At 43.5% G+C, this 17,920-nt stretch overlaps 1 protein-coding gene across 1 annotated transcript; it reads left to right on the top strand.

Moving 5' to 3' along the window:
- The first annotated feature begins 616 nt into the window (after positions 1-616).
- On the top strand, positions 617-17,879 carry LOC134469221 (apolipoprotein B-100-like). The gene is made up of 28 exons (XM_063223362.1): positions 617-725; positions 1,630-1,662; positions 2,252-2,355; positions 2,741-2,886; positions 3,209-3,356; positions 3,808-3,960; positions 4,087-4,211; positions 4,521-4,606; positions 4,865-5,315; positions 5,400-5,514; positions 5,917-6,063; positions 6,168-6,379; positions 6,681-6,876; positions 7,014-7,193; positions 7,286-7,489; positions 7,593-7,760; positions 7,850-8,055; positions 8,178-8,357; positions 8,476-8,585; positions 8,712-8,922; positions 9,022-9,188; positions 9,281-9,393; positions 9,518-9,609; positions 9,733-10,106; positions 10,398-16,010; positions 16,110-16,224; positions 16,343-16,520; positions 16,648-17,879. Exons 1-28 carry the CDS (start codon positions 671-673, stop codon positions 17,605-17,607), a joined length of 10,842 nt encoding a protein of 3,613 aa, XP_063079432.1. The 5' UTR covers positions 617-670; the 3' UTR covers positions 17,608-17,879.
- The last annotated feature ends 41 nt before the right edge of the window (positions 17,880-17,920 follow it).

Raw genomic sequence — 17,920 nt, 5'->3', positions numbered from 1 at the left:
TTGCCAAACAATGACTAGAAGAAACATTAATGTCACCAATTTTTAGTGGTATTTGTTCTCACATGCAATTCACACATGTACAAATACATATACACACTGCACATGCAGGCATACTATAGATACAATAATAAAAAGCCATACAAGCTGTTGTGATAGCTGCATGCCTACGCAATATTTCTCTCACGGAACAGCAGCAAACATTTATGAAAGCTGGTCTGCACCACTGGTCTTCATATTTTTCTAAATGTCATAAATAATGCGAGCCTAATGTCACCAACCATTGTTTGGGGATCCTCCATTGTTGTGTTATAAATTTACTACAGTCTGTAAGCATCACAATCATTTTAAAAATTCAATTGAAAAACTACTTAAAATTTGCATTATCCATAAGCATCGAAATCATTGAAAAATGACTTTAAAAATGTGCATTATGTTATAGAGTTTTATTCAATACAAATGGGTCCCCTTTGTCCTGCCATCAAGGCAGGCGGTGTGGACTTTGGAGTCAAGGCGGCCTCTACTCTTCCCCAACCCGCAGCAGGGGCCTCCCCTCCCCTCTGTCTTGGTGTTACCACAGTGGGGTGGTATAAAAGTGCCTCTGTGGTGGAGGCCAAGCAGTCTCGGCTGAGTACTCACCCACAGGAAGAGAGAGAGCTTCATCCAACCCATCATGGGGGACGCAAAGCTCTGCCTCGTGCTGCTCCTCAGCGCTGCTGCATTGGCACGTAAGTAGGCCTACCTCATCTTCCACAGCTAAAGCACTCAAGTCCTCTCTACTTTTTATTTAACACAAAACTGCATTGTTAAATATCCTTCAGTGGTGTGCATTGTGATCCACTGACACTACAAATTCAAAAAAATAATCCTCTGCTCTTTTTTTTGCTTTGGAGTTTCCCCTCAAATTTCGAGAATGTATTCAGACTTGGGAGAATATTTATGACAGACAATTAAACTTAGGGCCAATGTAACATTCATAGTATTGTCTTCATCAACTTCAGACAAGTAGGATTGTAAAGTGGAAAAGTAAAACAGTGCTGCCTTTTTTATGTTCATGTTTTAAGTTCTTGGAAACCCTTTTTAGTTTAGTGACTCTGCCATCTATTGTAGTAATCGTTGTTTGGATGTTAGTCTGGTGTGGTGGGCTGATACCTTTGTAGCCTTAGGTGCTGTTTACACGTAGCTGGATATTTTTATATGTGGATATTTTTTTCTCCTGCTTGTATTGGTTTTGCATTGGTTTTGGCCTTCCGTTTCCACGTAGCAGATATTTAAAATCCAGGTATAAAAGCAGGAGAAAAAAATATCCTGTTTAGGGGGCTGAAACGCATTTGTTACAATGGAGGATTTCTTTTTATCCACATGTTGCGTTTACACCTGAACAGGAGAAACAAATACCCTGCTAAAAAAATATCCTGCTATGTGGAAACAGCACCTTAAAGCGCAGATGGGGCCTATTCACTATTTGCTGAAAACACTCAACTACATCATATTAACATTGCATGACATTGCAGAGGGCCTTAAGTAACAGATTGAGACATAGCCATTACAGTTTTGGTGACAATAAGGTTATACCATAGGCTCTGCGCTAAGGGGTTAATTGTATTTCTGTTTCTTTTCCTCATTCTTCAGATGCTGATGATGAAGAAGGAGCATCATGCCTGAGTAAGTCTGCTCAAATAATTAGTAAAGCATGTTGATAGTGCACTCACGGCCACCGACAGGGGGGGACAAACGGGTATGTTGTCCCGGGCCCAGAGAGATAGGGGGCCCAGAATTGGGTCCCCATTATGTTGTCTGTATTGGGTTGGGGGCCCTGTCAGATGACTTTGTCCTGGGTCCAGCTCCAAAAGCTGGAGTGCACTACCAAATACTGTCATTCACCCATGGTTCACATCCTATTGCATGCATCCATTTACATTACGTTGGGACCTTTGTTTCATAGTTGTAATTCCATCCTCGGTCTTACTGACACTTAATTCTGGATATCTGATCTCGTTATCTGTATACTTTTAGTACGATACGATAAGGCCCGTTGTTTGCAGGCTGTGACATAGAAGCACTCAAGATCTGATTGAACCATGATGATTTCTGTAAATAGATAGTTTCAGAGATGTTTACACCCCCCCCCACACACACACACCCATACACAGACCTTTACTTCAATAACAACAGGCATTTTGCTGAGATTAAAAGAGTGGATTCTGAACCCTTGTATTGTGGAGCACATCTGACTGCTCTCCTCTCCCTCTAGTGGCCCAGAGGTACAAGCCCTTCCACAAGTATGAATACCTGTATGAAGCCGAGTCCCTGAACTTCCTCAATGGAGCCGTCAATGGACCCAAGGGCAGCTGCAAGGTATGCAATGTCAATTGCAGTGCAGATGTAGCATCAGTATTACTGGATTATTGTTGTGCTTTTTGCCACTGCTGTTTCCCCATGTCTCCATTATGGATATGGATGGGCTAAAGAATGTGTAATTGTAATGATACTGTGGTAAAAAGTTTAAAAAGTTAAAAGCAGCTCGAGCTTATGTGCCAGTGACCGACTTGACACACCTAACCCCCATTACATTCTGAATTTTACATTTATATGTGCAATATTATAGCTCACCGGTAACATTTGGGTAGTAAAATGTGTCTTATGTTAGCCAACATAATGTTTCAAGCAAAGTTAATAAAAAAAAATCTGAGCATGAGGGCAAGGTCAACTTTTGATCCTAATGCACTGCTTTTCCACGCAGGTGGAGATTGAGGTCCCAGGCCCCTGCCACTACATCGTCCGTACCACTGAGTGCACGCTCAGTGAAGTCGCGGACTTTGATGATGCAGGCAACCCAACCTTTGTCCCAGCAGCTACTGCTGATGCATTCAAGGCTGCTATGGAGAAGTAAGCATTCATCTGCAATAATAATCTACGATGACTGATGAATGATGCGTGATGAATGTACAAATAATTTACAAATGAACTGAGTTAACACTTTGAGAGAGGAGGGATTGACTATGTGTGTGTGTGTGTGCATGCGTGTGTATGTGCGCATGTGGGGGGTGGTGGGGGTTTAATTTGGACTGGCCCTTTGGCTTTGTGAACTTTGGCCTCCTGGGCCCTGTTCTGTTATGCCTGTTCATCAATCGACTCTTGGATTGCATGCATGTGTGTATGTGTCTTATCAGACAGTTGTTAAAAATCCATTGCAATGCTTCCTAAACAGAAACCCCCTGAAAGTTGTTGTTGAAGGAGACAACATCATCAAGCTGTTCCCCGAGGATGATGAGCCCGTCAACATCCTGAACATCAAGAGGGGAATGATCTCCGGCTTTGCTGTGCCTGTCCTGGAGGAGGAGAGGAACAAGAGAATGGTACAGAAGTCACGTTGGTTTATCACATGACAAGCAGCCATTTAGGTGGAATTGGAGGCAGTCACCATTTCCCAATGTCAAGTGTTTGAGCCTTGGTATGGTGTCAGCCTTATTAGTCACGCCCAGTGATTGGATACTCCGCAGAGTTCACCAAAGAGTATCCAATCACTGAGCGTGATTACGAAGGCTGACACACTTCGAAGGACACACACTAGACTTTGGAAAATGGGGGTACACCTGAGGGTTTACCAGATTGAATGTAATTACAAGTAACTAGAGCCTGCCTTACTAAACATGACAACACTGGTCTTGCTACAATATGTGATACATATGACTTTATAGAAATGAAATAAAGTAATAGAATAATAGTTTGATGGATGAGAGGGCCCAGAAGGCAGATATGCCTATCATGCATGGCATTTCAAACATTGACTCTTTTTTTGTCCTCCAGCCCACCATCTTTGGGTTGTGTAAGACCGACTACACTGTGAATGCCAGGGAGGACATCGCCACAGATGTCACCCTCACACGTGACCTGACCAGGTGCGATCACTTCAGGCCAGTGAGTGACTACACAAGCCCTCTGGCCCTCATCACTGGATTGGTGAGTTTATAAAACTACAAACACAAAAAAGTCATATTTCAACAAAAAAAGAAAAATCTCACAAAATTTGAAATCAATTGAACTGAATATCAGACTTAATTCCTTTTTTTCCTCTCCTTCATGCAGCACTACCCTCTTGCCCAGCTGATCAGAAGCACCCAGACTTGCAACTACCAGTTTGACAATGCTGAGCATCACCCAACTGGAGGTGAATGTATTGAGAACCACATCCTGCTGCCTTTCTCCCACAAGTAAGTCAGAGAGACTTTATACCAGGCTTGTATGAAATTCCAAATGGAAAGAATTTCAATTAAAAATAATGCCATAATACGAACACTAGGTGGTGCCATTACCTTGAATTTCTTTGAATTTAATCTACACCACCCATTGAAAAGACATAGAATACCACCACCTAGTGTTTGTATTATGACATTACTTTGAATTGAAATTCTTTCCATTCGGAATTTCGTACAAGCCTGCTTTATACAGACGTTTAAATCTTGAAGGAGAGTTCAGGGGATTCAGACTGTAACCTAACCTGACTGCATTCCTTCACACAGGGGGAAATCTGGAGTCACCAACGTGAGCAAGCAGAAGGCCACTCTTTTGGCAGTGACTGAGTACAACGATAGAGTCTTTGACCCTAGTAAGATATTTACTTTCATGTTGCCTTTCAACTCATGTTACTTGTCATGGATGATACATCTTTTGAATGTTGAATTTCTGAGTAATTTCATGTCTGACTAAAATTGGTTTTACAAGACAGAACTATTTGATATAAAATGCCACTATTATACACAACAGGACTGTTGAGATTGGACCAGGAATTATTGAGACTGTTCCAGGACTATGTACAATACAAGAAAAGGTAATCATGCAACTTTATTCATGTGTGTATTTTCAGAACTTGAGAATGAACAGACCCTGCACCCACATGCCAGCATTGACAAGAGCCCCATTCAGGACAAAGACGCTGCTCTTGCCCTTCTGAGGGAACTGGCTGGTCTGTCCAAGACTGATGATGGTCACAAGAGAGCCCACCTGGCCAACAGAATCGTCAGCATGATCCGCACATTTTCTGCAGAGACCCTCCACGCTGGCGTGCCCGAGGCTCTGGAAATCTCCCGCTCTTTGACCTACCAGGCTCTGTTCCAGTGCGGCACCCCAGAATGCCACAGTGCCATCATGCAGATCATCAGGACCTTCGACAGCGGTGCTATTGAGATCGATGCCACCGTCTACGCCATGGGTCTGATGCCAAACCCTACTCGCCAGCTCGTCAGTGACATGCTGGAGATGGCCAAGTTCAAGCAGAGCAAGCCCATCTTCTATGGTGCCAGCAATGCTGTCAAGAAGTAAGTTGCTGTCAATTTCCTTTTTGGCCATTTCTGGCTTCAAGATTGAGATATGAGATTAATATGTTTTGTACTCATCTACAGACTATACCAGGCTGAAGGCAAAGTTACTCCCGAGATTGAAGCTGTTGCTAACTTTGCATTGGAGCAGATTGGAGACTGTACTGGTGACCAGGACCACATTTTCATGTCCCTCAAGGTGTGTTGAAGTGTTACAACATTACTATATGAAATCGGCCACCATTTGTACAGCAAATACAGTACATGCGTGAGTGTGAGTGTGACTCACTTTGCATCTAAGATAAGATAAGATAAACTTTTTAATTGTCTGTTTGCACAGAAATTGGTCTTGCATGACACTTCTCCACAATCCACATGTAAATGCACATTAAAGAAACACAAAACACAACATGGCGTATAGAGTCAAGTCATCTAGGTCCATAAGCTATTAGGGCAGCAGAGTACAATACAATTTTGTTAAGTTACTAAGTTTAGTTAATATAAATAGGTTTCTTAAATTCACTAAAAAGATTTAATTTGTTACTAATTAAGTTACTAAAATTAACTTACTAAAAATTGTCTACTGTTCTCCCCTTTACAGGTGATTGGCAACATGGCTGCTGCTATGGGAGCTGCCAGCCCTGCCCTGAAATCTGCTGTGATCCAGTGTGTGAACCAGCCTGCCGCTACTCCAGAGGTTCAGCTCGCTGCCATCCAGGCCTACAGACAGACCACTCTGCCTGAGGAGGTAAGTAAGCATCCCGTTGAACCTCCCAACTCAGGGAAAGTAGCGTCATAATGATAATATCAAATGCTAATTGTTAACCCGTTCATTTGTAATGTTCATTACAGGGAAGAGAAGTGCTCATGCAGGTCCTTTTGGACGGTGCTGCCCCACTGCAGAAGAGAGTTGCTGCCTACCTGATCCTCATGAAGGACCCTCAGCCCTCTGAACTGGCTCAGCTGGCTGCTGCTCTGCCAATTGAAGAGAACCAGCAGGCCAAGAGCTTTGTCATCTCTCATGTGTCCAACATCCTGAGCTCCACTGCACCCGAGACCCAGGAGTAAGTTGAATTTAATTTTATGAAATTATAATCTAGAAATGGTGAATAATCTTTTTTTTTTTAAAAAATCCTGGGTCCCCCAAAATGTATTCACTTGTTCCTTTTGTCATTTCTAAGAAATCCACAGAATTTCAGCCAAATTCGTTCATAACTTTTTTTGTTTTCCTGCTGACAGACAAGCTTACAGACAGACAGACACACAGACACACAAACCAAAGCTACTGGAAACATAACCTCTTTGGCGGAGGTAAAAAAGAGATGCCCCATTTGCTGAGCAAATATTTTTCCCTTCTCTGCACAGGCTGCGACAGAAGATCCTTGATGCCCTAGAGGGCAATGAGATTGGAACCGTCATGGACCCTGTGAAGTTCTCCCGAAACTACAAGGTGGGATCCCTGGAAGGAAACATGATCTTTGAGGGCTCCAGCTATCTTCCTAAGGAGGTCATGCTTGAAATGACACTGAACGCCTTTGGCTACAACGTGGACATGTTTGAGGTATGAAAATGATATGTTATGAAAAAGAACTTATTACTCAAATACTAATAACTTATAACTTAAATTACAAATATTTCACTTATTTCACAAAATAACAAATTGACAAAGTCCACATATCTGTCTCATGTGTGTTTCAGGTTGGTTTGGATGGCAAGGGTTTTGAGCCAAGTGTGGATGCCCTGTTTGGTCCCAGTGGATTCTTCCCTGACACTGTGCTGAAGACCATGTATTATGCTGCTGACAGGATGCCAGAGGAGGTTAGAAAAGTGATGATGAACCTGCTCCCTGCACTGAGAAATGACAGGAAGAAGAGACAGGTACAGACCCACTTCACCCATACTGTATTTTAATAGTAGCCGGAAATTGAAGGGTTTCCATGGGATTCACATTTTTATTTTAACATTTCTAGGTTTCCCAGAGCATCATTCAAGAACTGAGCCGCAATATCCAAAAACTGTTCAGAACCCTGAAGGGTCTTGATGCCCCTGATGCCATGGTTTACCTGAGACTGCTGGGAATGGAACTTGGCTACCTGAAGACCAAGGATATTGAAAACATGGCCTACTCTGCTCTTCTGATGGCTGACAACCTCGTGGGAATGTTCCCTGCCGAAGTGAGTTTTGTGACAAAACAACAGCACAAACAAAGCAGAGAGATTGTACAGAAACTGGCAAACAATTCTCATTTGCTGATATGTTGACATAACTGTTTTTCAGTTCATCAACGGACTGCTGTCCAGCACTGACAATGAGCTGTTTGCCCACTACATCTTCATGGACAATGAGTTCTACCTGCCAACTGGCCCTGGCGTCCCCCTGAGGGTGGCCCTGTCTGGTACCTTCACCCCTGGAATCAAGGGAGGAGTTCAGCTTTCTGCGGACATGGTAAAGACACTTCATACTTAAGTATAGGTCAACAAAATTCTTCTTCCACATTACACTCACAAATCCATTATGTCCTTTTTCATCCACAGAGTGAGGTGGCTTTCATGCCCTCTGCTGGCATTGAGTTTGTGACTGAGGTTGGAGCCCACTTCCCCGACTTTGTTCAGTCTGGTCTGGAAATGCACACCAGCATCTACCATGAGAGTGGCCTCAAGGCCAAGGTTTCTATTGCTCCTAACAACATCAAGCTTACCATTCCTGCCCCACAGGGCCCAGCCAAGCTCATTAGCCTCACGTAAGTTTGTATCTTTGTTTCACCAGCTTCAGAAGTTGCAGTAGTTGCAGAAATTGCAGACATTAATGCACACAGATAAGGGAAATTAAGTAATTCTCAAACTTTCCTCCCTTGCACAATAGCAATTCTCTGGTGTCTGTGCATGGTGCTGAGACGAAGGTCATCCCAGCTGTAGGAGACCTGGTTGATGTGTCAGAATGCACTCCTTTCTTTGCTGGCATGAAGTACTGCACGGCTCTTCACTATTCCAACGCTATGCAAATGGAGGATGCTCCCTACTTCCCTTTCACTGGTGACAGCAAGTAAGCAGGATCATGGACAAAATTCAGTTTATATATTGTGGATTTTTAAAATTAGTAAGTAGGTATTTTAGATATCATTTCTTTTTGAATGTCTAATATACTCTTTTTATTCCTTCAGGCTTGCAATTGAGCTTCATCCCACTGGTGAAGTCTCTGAGTACGTTGCCAACCTTGACCATTCCTATGAGGATAAGACTGACAAAGTGACTTTGACTCTCAAGGCTGAAGGTAATTATGATGGCCTTACCAACTAATACAAACTGACACCTCTTTGTAGTGAATGGAGGTACAGTACCACACTAAATGTATGCTGCAGCTTTCAAGGTAAATATTGTATTTTTTGTATTGTTTCAGGAACTGCAGCTTCTGAGGCCATTGCAACTGTACAGTTCAACAGGCAGAAGTACACCATTGATGCTGATCTCCAGATCCCCGACTATGACCTGGAGGTTGGCCTGAGGCTTGGCTCTGTTGACCCCGAAACCAAGGGCAAGGCCACACACTCTGTCCAGATTGACTTCATTCACAATGGCCTTCCAGAGGCCTCAGTTATTGCTTTGGGAAAGTAAGAATAATATATCATTATAGTTAACCATGTTTAATAATATTAAGTATTCATTGATTTAGTTTGAATGTCCACAAACAACATGTTGTCTTCTTTTAGAATTGAGGCAATGAAGGACGCAAACCTGGAACTTCAGTTTGTTATGCCAGAAGTTACCCTCAAGACTGCAGCTCATCTTCACAGAGACGAGGAGCTGATGTTGGAGCTAAAGACTGATCTCAAACTGCCTCATGCAAGCTCTGAACAAGCAATTGTATTTAAATATGGTGAGAGTAATTTCCTTCCTATCCTGTTGTCTGATGAGAAAAGGCAGATGAACATTTGTGACACATTGTGACATTTTTTTAAACTTCAACAGATAATGAGAAACTGGAGGCTGAAGTGAAATCTGATGTCAGCGCTGAAACCACTAGTATGCTTTTCATCCCAGATGTTGCTACACTAAACCAAGTACTTACTAAGTTTACTGAGGTAAGTTGAAATTATATTGTCTACTCATTCAGTAATGTACATTCATCATAGTTCATAATTGACTTTGTACAACATTCACACATCTTTCTCTAATATATGAATTATCCTGTCAATCTATGTATAGGGAGCAAACCCCTTGATTGAGAAGTACTTTGCTGGCATTTCACTGCCTGCATTCCCTGAGCTGTCTGTTCCTGAGAAAATCTATTACAAGACGTAAGTACAATAGCAGCAAAATAGCATAAATCCTAATCTTTCACGAATACACTCTCAAAATCCACCCAAACTACTGTAAAATGCTACTGTTAATTCTGGAGTACTGTTTCTTTATTTCTCTAGTGAGGCTGATGCCAAGTACTACTTTGGCCAGCACCACTACACCTTGAGCCTTCCTCTGCCCCTTGGTGGAAAATCCTCTGGAGACTTGAACTTCCCTGCTGCCCTTACTACCCCTTACCTGAACGTGCCCCAGCTTGGCCTGGAGGTGGAATCCATCGACATCCCCCTCCCTGAGATGTTTGTTCCAGAGCATGTGTCTGTGTCTCTGCCCGTCTTTGGAAAGACAGAGGTGTCTGCTAAAGTGGAGACGAACTTTTACAACCTGGGGGCTGATGTTTCTGTTGGAAGAGATGCAGTCGACCACCCCAGCTATTCTGCTAAAGTTGAAATAACTGGAACTAGTCCTGTTGAAATTCTCTCGTTGAAGATTGATGGTAAGTGTACTTTCATGCATTTTTAATTTAATCTATGTAGAAATGCAGAAAATACACAGTACTTACATTAACGGCTTGATGTTGAATGATGATTGTTTAATGTTAGCTTATGATATTGTGATTTCTCTCTGTGGTGTTAGTAACACAACATGTCTGTTATGTGTTAGCGAGGCATATCCTCTACAGACAATGACAAACATGTTAGCATCATCATTTGTTACCATTCTTGGGATTTGTGTTGGTGGCTACTGATAAAAATTAATCGTGCTGTCAACTTCATATTTTAAACAGGATCTGCATTACTTGCTGCAACTCCTGGTGACTCCTTTAAGGCTGAACTGAAGACACATGTGAACAACAAGTTTGTTGATGCTAGCATCTCTGTTGAGGAGGTAGCAACCATTGGTGACAATTTCAATCTGAAGTCCAACAGCAAGATTGAGGCAAGCAGTCCACTTGGCGTGCAGATGTCTCTGGAGTACAATGGTGATGCCGGTGTTAGCACAGAGGGAATTTCTGGAAATGGAAACCTGCAGGCTTCCCTCAAGGCTGGTCCTGCTGATGGCACTGCCACCATTTCCCAGACAGTTGAAGTTTTCCCATTCAAGCCTGAGGCCAAGATCGACTCCTCTCTTAAATTGGATTGCAGCCTTCTGAAAGCCCAGAACACGTTTTCTGCTGCCTTTGCCAATGGTGAGCTCACTGCTACGTCCAATACTGCAGCACTTGGTGACACCTTGGTGCATCTGGCTGAAGTCACCTTCAAGGATTCCAAGCTGAGTATGAAGTCTGATGCCAAGGCAGAAACGAGCAACCTGAAGATTCAGAATGTGGCCGAAGCTTCCGCTGGAGAGGGAGCAGTTGTCCTCAAGATGGAGACCAGTGCTGATCATGCAGAAGACAAAATCCATTCTCTTGTGTCTGCTACCTTAGATGTCAATGGACTGGCTGTGAACAGCGATGCTGACGTCAAGCTAGCCCAGAGCACTGCAACTCACAAAGCATCCTTGATGCTGAACAAGGACGGTCTGGCCACCAATGGAGCCACATCCCTGCAGAGCCCCCTGAAGCTGGAAAACACATTCAGTGCCACCCTGGATGCAACTAAGGCTGCTATTACCATTGACCTCAAGGGAGACATGGCTGACATGAAGACTGCTCATTCTTTGTCTGTGAGTGGAACACCCTCTTCCATTGCTGGCAGCATCAATGGTGAATTGTTCATTGTGGAGGGAACTGCCTACACTCATTCTGTTGTGCTGGATGTGCATGACTTCACTGCATCTTTGAACATCAAGAATGATCTTAAAGTTCTGCATGCCAATCTAGTGAACCAAGCTGAGCTGAAGGTGGTGCCATACAATGCTGATCTGACGGGAAGTTTACAGGCAGTCTATGGTGAAGAGGAGCTGAAACACACTTATGAAATCAAGTATGCTGACCTTGTTGCCAATGCCAAGTGCAGCACAAGTGGTAAACTACTGGGCTCTATTCTTAGCCAGAACACTGAAGTCGAGGTTGCTGGACTCACAGTGAAAATCAACAATGACGCCCGCTTCAACTCACAACCTCTTCGCTTTGACACCACCACCCGTGCAACTGCTGTTCCTTTCACATTCAGCATCGACTCCATTGCCAATGCAGATGGTGACCTGATGCTGTATGGTAAGCATAGTGCTCAACTCTACAGCAAGTTTCTAATGAAGGCTGAGCCACTAGCCTTCGCACACTCTCATGAGTGCAGGCTCTCAACCACCCAAGCCCTTGACAATGGCCTGACGGTTGAAACTGGTCTTGACAGCAAGATTGACACTCTTCTGACACCCTCTGACCAAAAGGCGACTGTTATTGTGAAATCCAAGTTGAATGATCATGCTGTCAATGAGGACATCAGCATCTACAACACAGCAGAGAAGCTTGGACTGGAGATGTCAGGAAGCATCATGACAAATATTCTCAACACAGTTGACAGTGAGATCCAAGAGTTTGGAGTGTCCGGCTATGTGAAATATGACAAAAACAATGACATTCAAATCATTTATTTGCCTTTCTCTGAGAACCTATTGCTTCTTGCCAATGAATTGGAATCTATTGTGATTGGAGCACTTGAAGCACTGCAGGAATTTATTAGAGAAGGAGATCTCATCAGCAAATTGGAAAGCCTTCCTCAGCACATCAGTGACCTCGTGAAGGACCTCAACATTGAAGAGAGAGTAACTGAATTTAAGCAGCAATTACTTTCTGTCACGCTGAGCTCTGAAGAACTGGAGGCTTACTTTGTGAACCTGAGGGCGGTCACTGACAGACTTCTGAATGATGTGCTTGCACTTGTCAACATTAATGAGTATATTGATACAGTCAAATCTCTTGCCACAGAAGTGGACCTTCTTGAAAAGATCCATGCCCTGATGGCCAATGTGAAGGCTGTACTTGTTAAATATGAATTTGACAAGAAAGTAGAAGCAATTCTGGATAAGGTTATTGAGCTCATTCAGAAATTTAAAATCGATGAGACTGTCCAGGTCATTGCCGACAATCTGAAGGCAATCCATGTCCCTGTATCAGAGATGCTTGAAAACATTGCAGGCTACCTGAAGCAAACAGAGATCGAACTGTCAATTGAACATTTGAATGAACACCTTGATGCTTTTGTGCAGAGCCTGAAGACATTTGACTACAATGCCTTTGTAGATGAGGCCAATGATAAGATTGCTACTTACACTGGTGAATTGAATACACTTATTACCGCTCTTGAGATTCCACAGAAGGTTGAGGCAGCCAGAGAATTCATCAACTATGCCCTGTCAACACTGAGTGGTCTGTTGGAAGAGCTTAGGGGCATCAAGGTAGCTGATGCACTGAAAAATCTAAAGGACATCATCGACACTGTGGCCCTTAATGACGTTAAAGCACTGCTGGCTAAACTCCCAGAAGTTGACCTCCAAGGAGGTCTCCAGCATTACCTGGAAGTACTTAGCAATGCATACAACAAAATCATTGACAATATCATCCAAACCTTTGCTGGAATAGTTGATGTAGTCCAGAATATTTTTGCTGATCAAGCAATTGTGGATGAGCTCAAGCAGATCGTTGAAGGAGTTGCCACTGGACTGAAAACAGCCGAGTTGGAATTCCCATCAATCCATGTCCCACTTACAGACCTGAACCTGCCTGCCTTCAAAGTCAGCCTTGCCAGCCTCCAGGACAGTCTCCCAACCCAGATTGATCTACCTGAGTTCACCATTCTGGGCTTCCATACTGTTCCCGCTATGACTATTACCTACGATGACATCAAGCAGAAGGTTTCACAGCTCATTGACTTTATTGTAAACTTTGACTTTACTTCTCTGGATGTGGATGCCTTCTTTGGTGAACTCACAATGAATTACCTTCCCGATCTGTCAGCTATTTCACTGCCCGAGATCACACTTCCAGAAATCTCAGTACCTGCCATCCCCAAGTTCGGTGCAGAAAACCTCATTGACATGCCTCTTCAGCTGCCCGAGTTCAAACTGCCACATATTCATCCCTATGTGATCTTGCCATCATTTGGAAAGCTTTATGGTGAAGTCAAAGTCAACACTCCCATGTACAACATGAGAACCACTGCAGAATTCCAGAACTCCACTGATAGTGAGACCACCCCTCAGTTTACTGCATTCCTGAATTCCAAGGGATCATCCCCTGCCACTGACAGTCTGGATTACAACCTCGATTGCACTGCCCGTGTGGCGTTGCCCAAAAGAAGTCGTGTCATCATTGCAGAGACCTTGAAGTTCACGCAACAAAACAATTTGGTTGTTGAACACCAAGCCTCAGTGACCCTTTATGGGCTTTCTGCACAGGCCTCTGCCAAGACCCTTATGAAAGCTGACACATCCCCATACTCTGCCAACCTTGTCAACAATGCTTTCTTTGCCATGGAGGGTGGCATGACCACTTCTATCGACACATCATACGACCACAAAATCAACTTCCCCATTACCACCTTCAGCAATGACTTGAAATTAACACAGAAGACTGTTGCCCGCCAAGATGGTGCCTCTTTCACAATCTCCCTTAAAAATGAAGGATCAACCAAGGCTGCTATTGCTGACCTTTCTGATGAAGCAACCCACAAAAGTGACATTGATTTCACAATGAACCTTCGCACCGCAAGACTGACCATCAATTCTGATGTGGACAGTTCATCTCTTAAAGTAAAAGAAAGCTTGACTGCTGATGCAGTTGTTTTCAGTCATCTTAACTTTGATTACCGTGGAGAGGCTGAGGGTCCATTCATCAAGAGCTGTCTGGTAACTTTGTCCGGAAAAGCTCACCTGGGAGACTTGAAAGTTGAAATCAAGGGCAACCATGACACCGAGCTTGCTGGTGCTCTCAGTGGGACCCTGTCCAACTCCATCCACGCCATGGTTAAACCAATTGAGATCGTGCTGGACTTCCAGAACAAGGGCAATGCCAAGGTCAGCTTGGAGGATGGAATTGCAGCCAAACTTAACCTCCAGAATGACTACTTGGTCACTGTGAATTCTGATGCACAGCACATCAACACCATGGCTCTTGTCAAGTTAAATCAGTACAAGCTTGGCTACAATGTCACAGTTGACAACAATCAGGCGGAAACAGGCATCTATGCTGCTGCAGATGGTGAAGTCAACCTTGACTTCCTGATGACACCCATTAGCATTCCTGAGTTTGAGGTGCCAATCATCGATTTCAAGACCCCAGCTATCAACGACATCAATTTGTATGAGCACACTGGCCTGCAGCAACTGTTGACCTCAACTGACCAGACACTTGATGTAGACACCAAACTTGTGTACAAGAAGAGCAGATTTGCTCCCCTTCTGGATCTGGGCCTGATTCACATTCCAGCCATTGGCAATCTGGTCTCTGAGGTCTCTATCAAGTCCTCCATTGTCAACCTGAATGCCAATGCTGAAATCTCTGCTGAGGATGATGTGGCAATTCACATTGGTGCCGTTTCTGATTCTGTTTTCGAAAGTCTGAAGGCCAAGATTGAGGGTAACAGCAGGCTTTCCACCAAAAGAGGCCTAAAGCTGGCCACAGTTCTTACTCTGGAGAATGCCCATTTCGAGGGCAATCATGAAAACACTTTAACCTCAGACTCTACTACCTTCGCCTCTGCAACATCGGCAAAGGTGAATCTGCCTATCCTCACGGCTGATGCCACCTATCAAGTAAACGTAGAGCCATTGGCTGTCTTGTTTGTGGACAATAATTTCAAAATGGCATACACCCTGAATCTCCCAGTCATCAATGTGGCTGGTTCCGGAGATGTTGAGATTATTTCCAAATTTAAATCTGAGAATGGTGTGTCTGTAGAGTCATCAGTTAAGGAAAACTTTGATGGCACCATCCTGGGCACTGGCATTGCAAAGTCTTCCCTGAGTGATGAGGCCACCCTTCAACTCTACCCTCTTCTGTCAACTCGAAAGGCCGTTGGCAGTGCACTGGTCAGCTATGGAGATCTTAAGATTGAAATGGACTGTGATGTTAATGGAGACCTAAACATTCAGCCACTTGAAAATGTGCATGTCAGCATGAGCATTGCTGTCAACAATGACGTAAATGTGGCCACTTTGAATTCCAAGGGAAAACACATTGCCAAACTCCTCTGTGATGTTACACCAAAGTCTTTGAATAGTGAAGTAGAAGTTGACCTTGCACAACCAAGTACCCTGGGTGATCTCAGCTACTTTGAAAAATACTCTATTGATATGAATGATGAGAAACAGAAGGGATTATATAATCTGAAGATGGTCACACCTGTGTACAGCACAACAGTTGACACCGAGATGGAGGTTTCTTTCCCAGCATTCCAAGGATCTTTTAAAGCCTCTGCCGAGTCTCCAGCTGTCATCCTGGCCTACGATCTGACTGGTGAGAATCGTTTACTTACATCACAAGTGTTTCATACATTATACAGTATAGCATTTGTCTAATATTACTTGCTATCTGTTTTGTTTTTGTCTTTCGTAGGCTCCTTTTCACTGTCCACTGAAGATGACGCCATTAGTCACACTGTCAAGGCTGTTCTGACCCATGCCGACCTTACCATGGATGCTACACATTCTGTTCAACTCCTGACTGAAGGGTAAATATCCCATTTTTTCACAATAAGCACATCAGTTTACAGCTGTAATACCAAATTCAATTTTACTTGCCAATGGTAAAAAAAAGTCTCAAAGTGCAACACCTTTTTTCTGTTTAAGTCCTTCCCATACTCTTACTGTGGACATCACAAGCCCCACCTTCACTGATGCGAACATCCGTTACGCTGCTAAACTGGGCAGTGCCTCTGCATCCATTTCCAACCCATCCACTGGCTTCCTGGGACTTCAGCTTGAGGGGAAAGACTCAATGAGTGCAAGGCTGTTCTGCCGCTTTGCTGTGAGTATATTCTCCTACCCTGAAAATCAGTTATCTTAGAATAAACCTTAGATGCAAACCTTAGGGGTCTTCCTCTAGTCTTACACATTTGGCTTTCTTAACTCCTGTGCTTTCTCTTTCTAAACAGTCAGAACCTGAGACTGATGTGGACATCCTGGTCTTCAAAGCAGCCCTGACCGACAATGAGATGTTGCATTTGCAAGCTTCTGCCAATGTGGACGCACCTGCTGTAATCCTTTCTGGCCTGGAGGAAAGAGTTCCCGCTATCAGCTCCTCACTGCAAAGCTTTGCTGAGAAGTACACTGGCATCAGCACTTTGAAGGACACACTGGTGAACATGGTCAATGAGGCTTACACCGCTGCCATGAGCCATGCCCCCGACATGAGCCAGCTGTCCATCCTCTTTAGGAACGTTGTTGTTCAATACCAGAAGACTGTGCAGGCTGTCCTTGAAGCAGCGGTCAAGTTACTGAGGGAAACACAGATTGAGCTTCCAGGAATGGAGAAGGCTACTGTGCCCGAAATCATGCAAAAGATCACAACCAACATTGGTTCAGTCCTGGAGCAGCTTCTGCAGGCTATTACTGAAAACCTGTCTGCCTACCTCACACCAGTACTTGACACAGTGAGCTCCATTCAGGTGACAATGCCCTCCGGTGAGGTCCTGACTGGAAGCCAGATCATTGACCAGCTGAAGGGTCTCCTGACCAGTGTGGTGGACATGGTGAAGAACATGGAGAGCATTGATGTAATTTTCGAAAAGCTTGCGGAGGCTCTGCAAGAGGCAGTGAACACAGCTCAAGGATTCGTTGACAGTCTGAGCTCTGAAATTCTGGATAGTTTACTAGTGTTCGTTAATGGTCTCTATAATAACCTTGTTACATTGGCCAAGAATGTGGCAGAGCAAATTGACAATGTGCTGAATGCACAGGACATTGACAATACAATCAAGTTTGCTCTGGAGTCTGTAAAATCTTATGTGACTGAAATTATCAATTTTGTTGCTCAATTTTTGCCAGAGACTGGACTTGTAAAATTAAGTAATGGAAGACTGGATGTGGAACTAGACATTCCCACCCACCAGTAATATATTTGCAAGATATGCATGTTTTGCCTGTTAAACACTACCTTATGTTTTAGAGAAACATTTTGAAAAAGCAATGGATGTGTAAGTCATCTGGCATTTATTTAAATAGTCCAAACAAATTTGTAAAAATGCATTGTTTTTTTGTGAAAGACGACTAATATACCAACTCAGCAATTTAGCTTTGGAAATGCATTGTTGAATTTATCTGCCTTAATACATTACATGTATTCAGTGCATTGAGTGAGAGTAAATAAAGATCCTTTGTACTGCAATGACTGCAATACTATTGATTTTCAGAATGCCTCCTATATCC

This window comes from Engraulis encrasicolus, chromosome 18, assembly GCF_034702125.1.
Source record: "Engraulis encrasicolus isolate BLACKSEA-1 chromosome 18, IST_EnEncr_1.0, whole genome shotgun sequence".
NCBI classification, from domain to species: domain Eukaryota; kingdom Metazoa; phylum Chordata; class Actinopteri; order Clupeiformes; family Engraulidae; genus Engraulis; species Engraulis encrasicolus.
The sequence above is the reverse complement of the archived record's forward strand: the minus strand, read 5'-3'. Positions and strand labels throughout refer to the sequence as shown.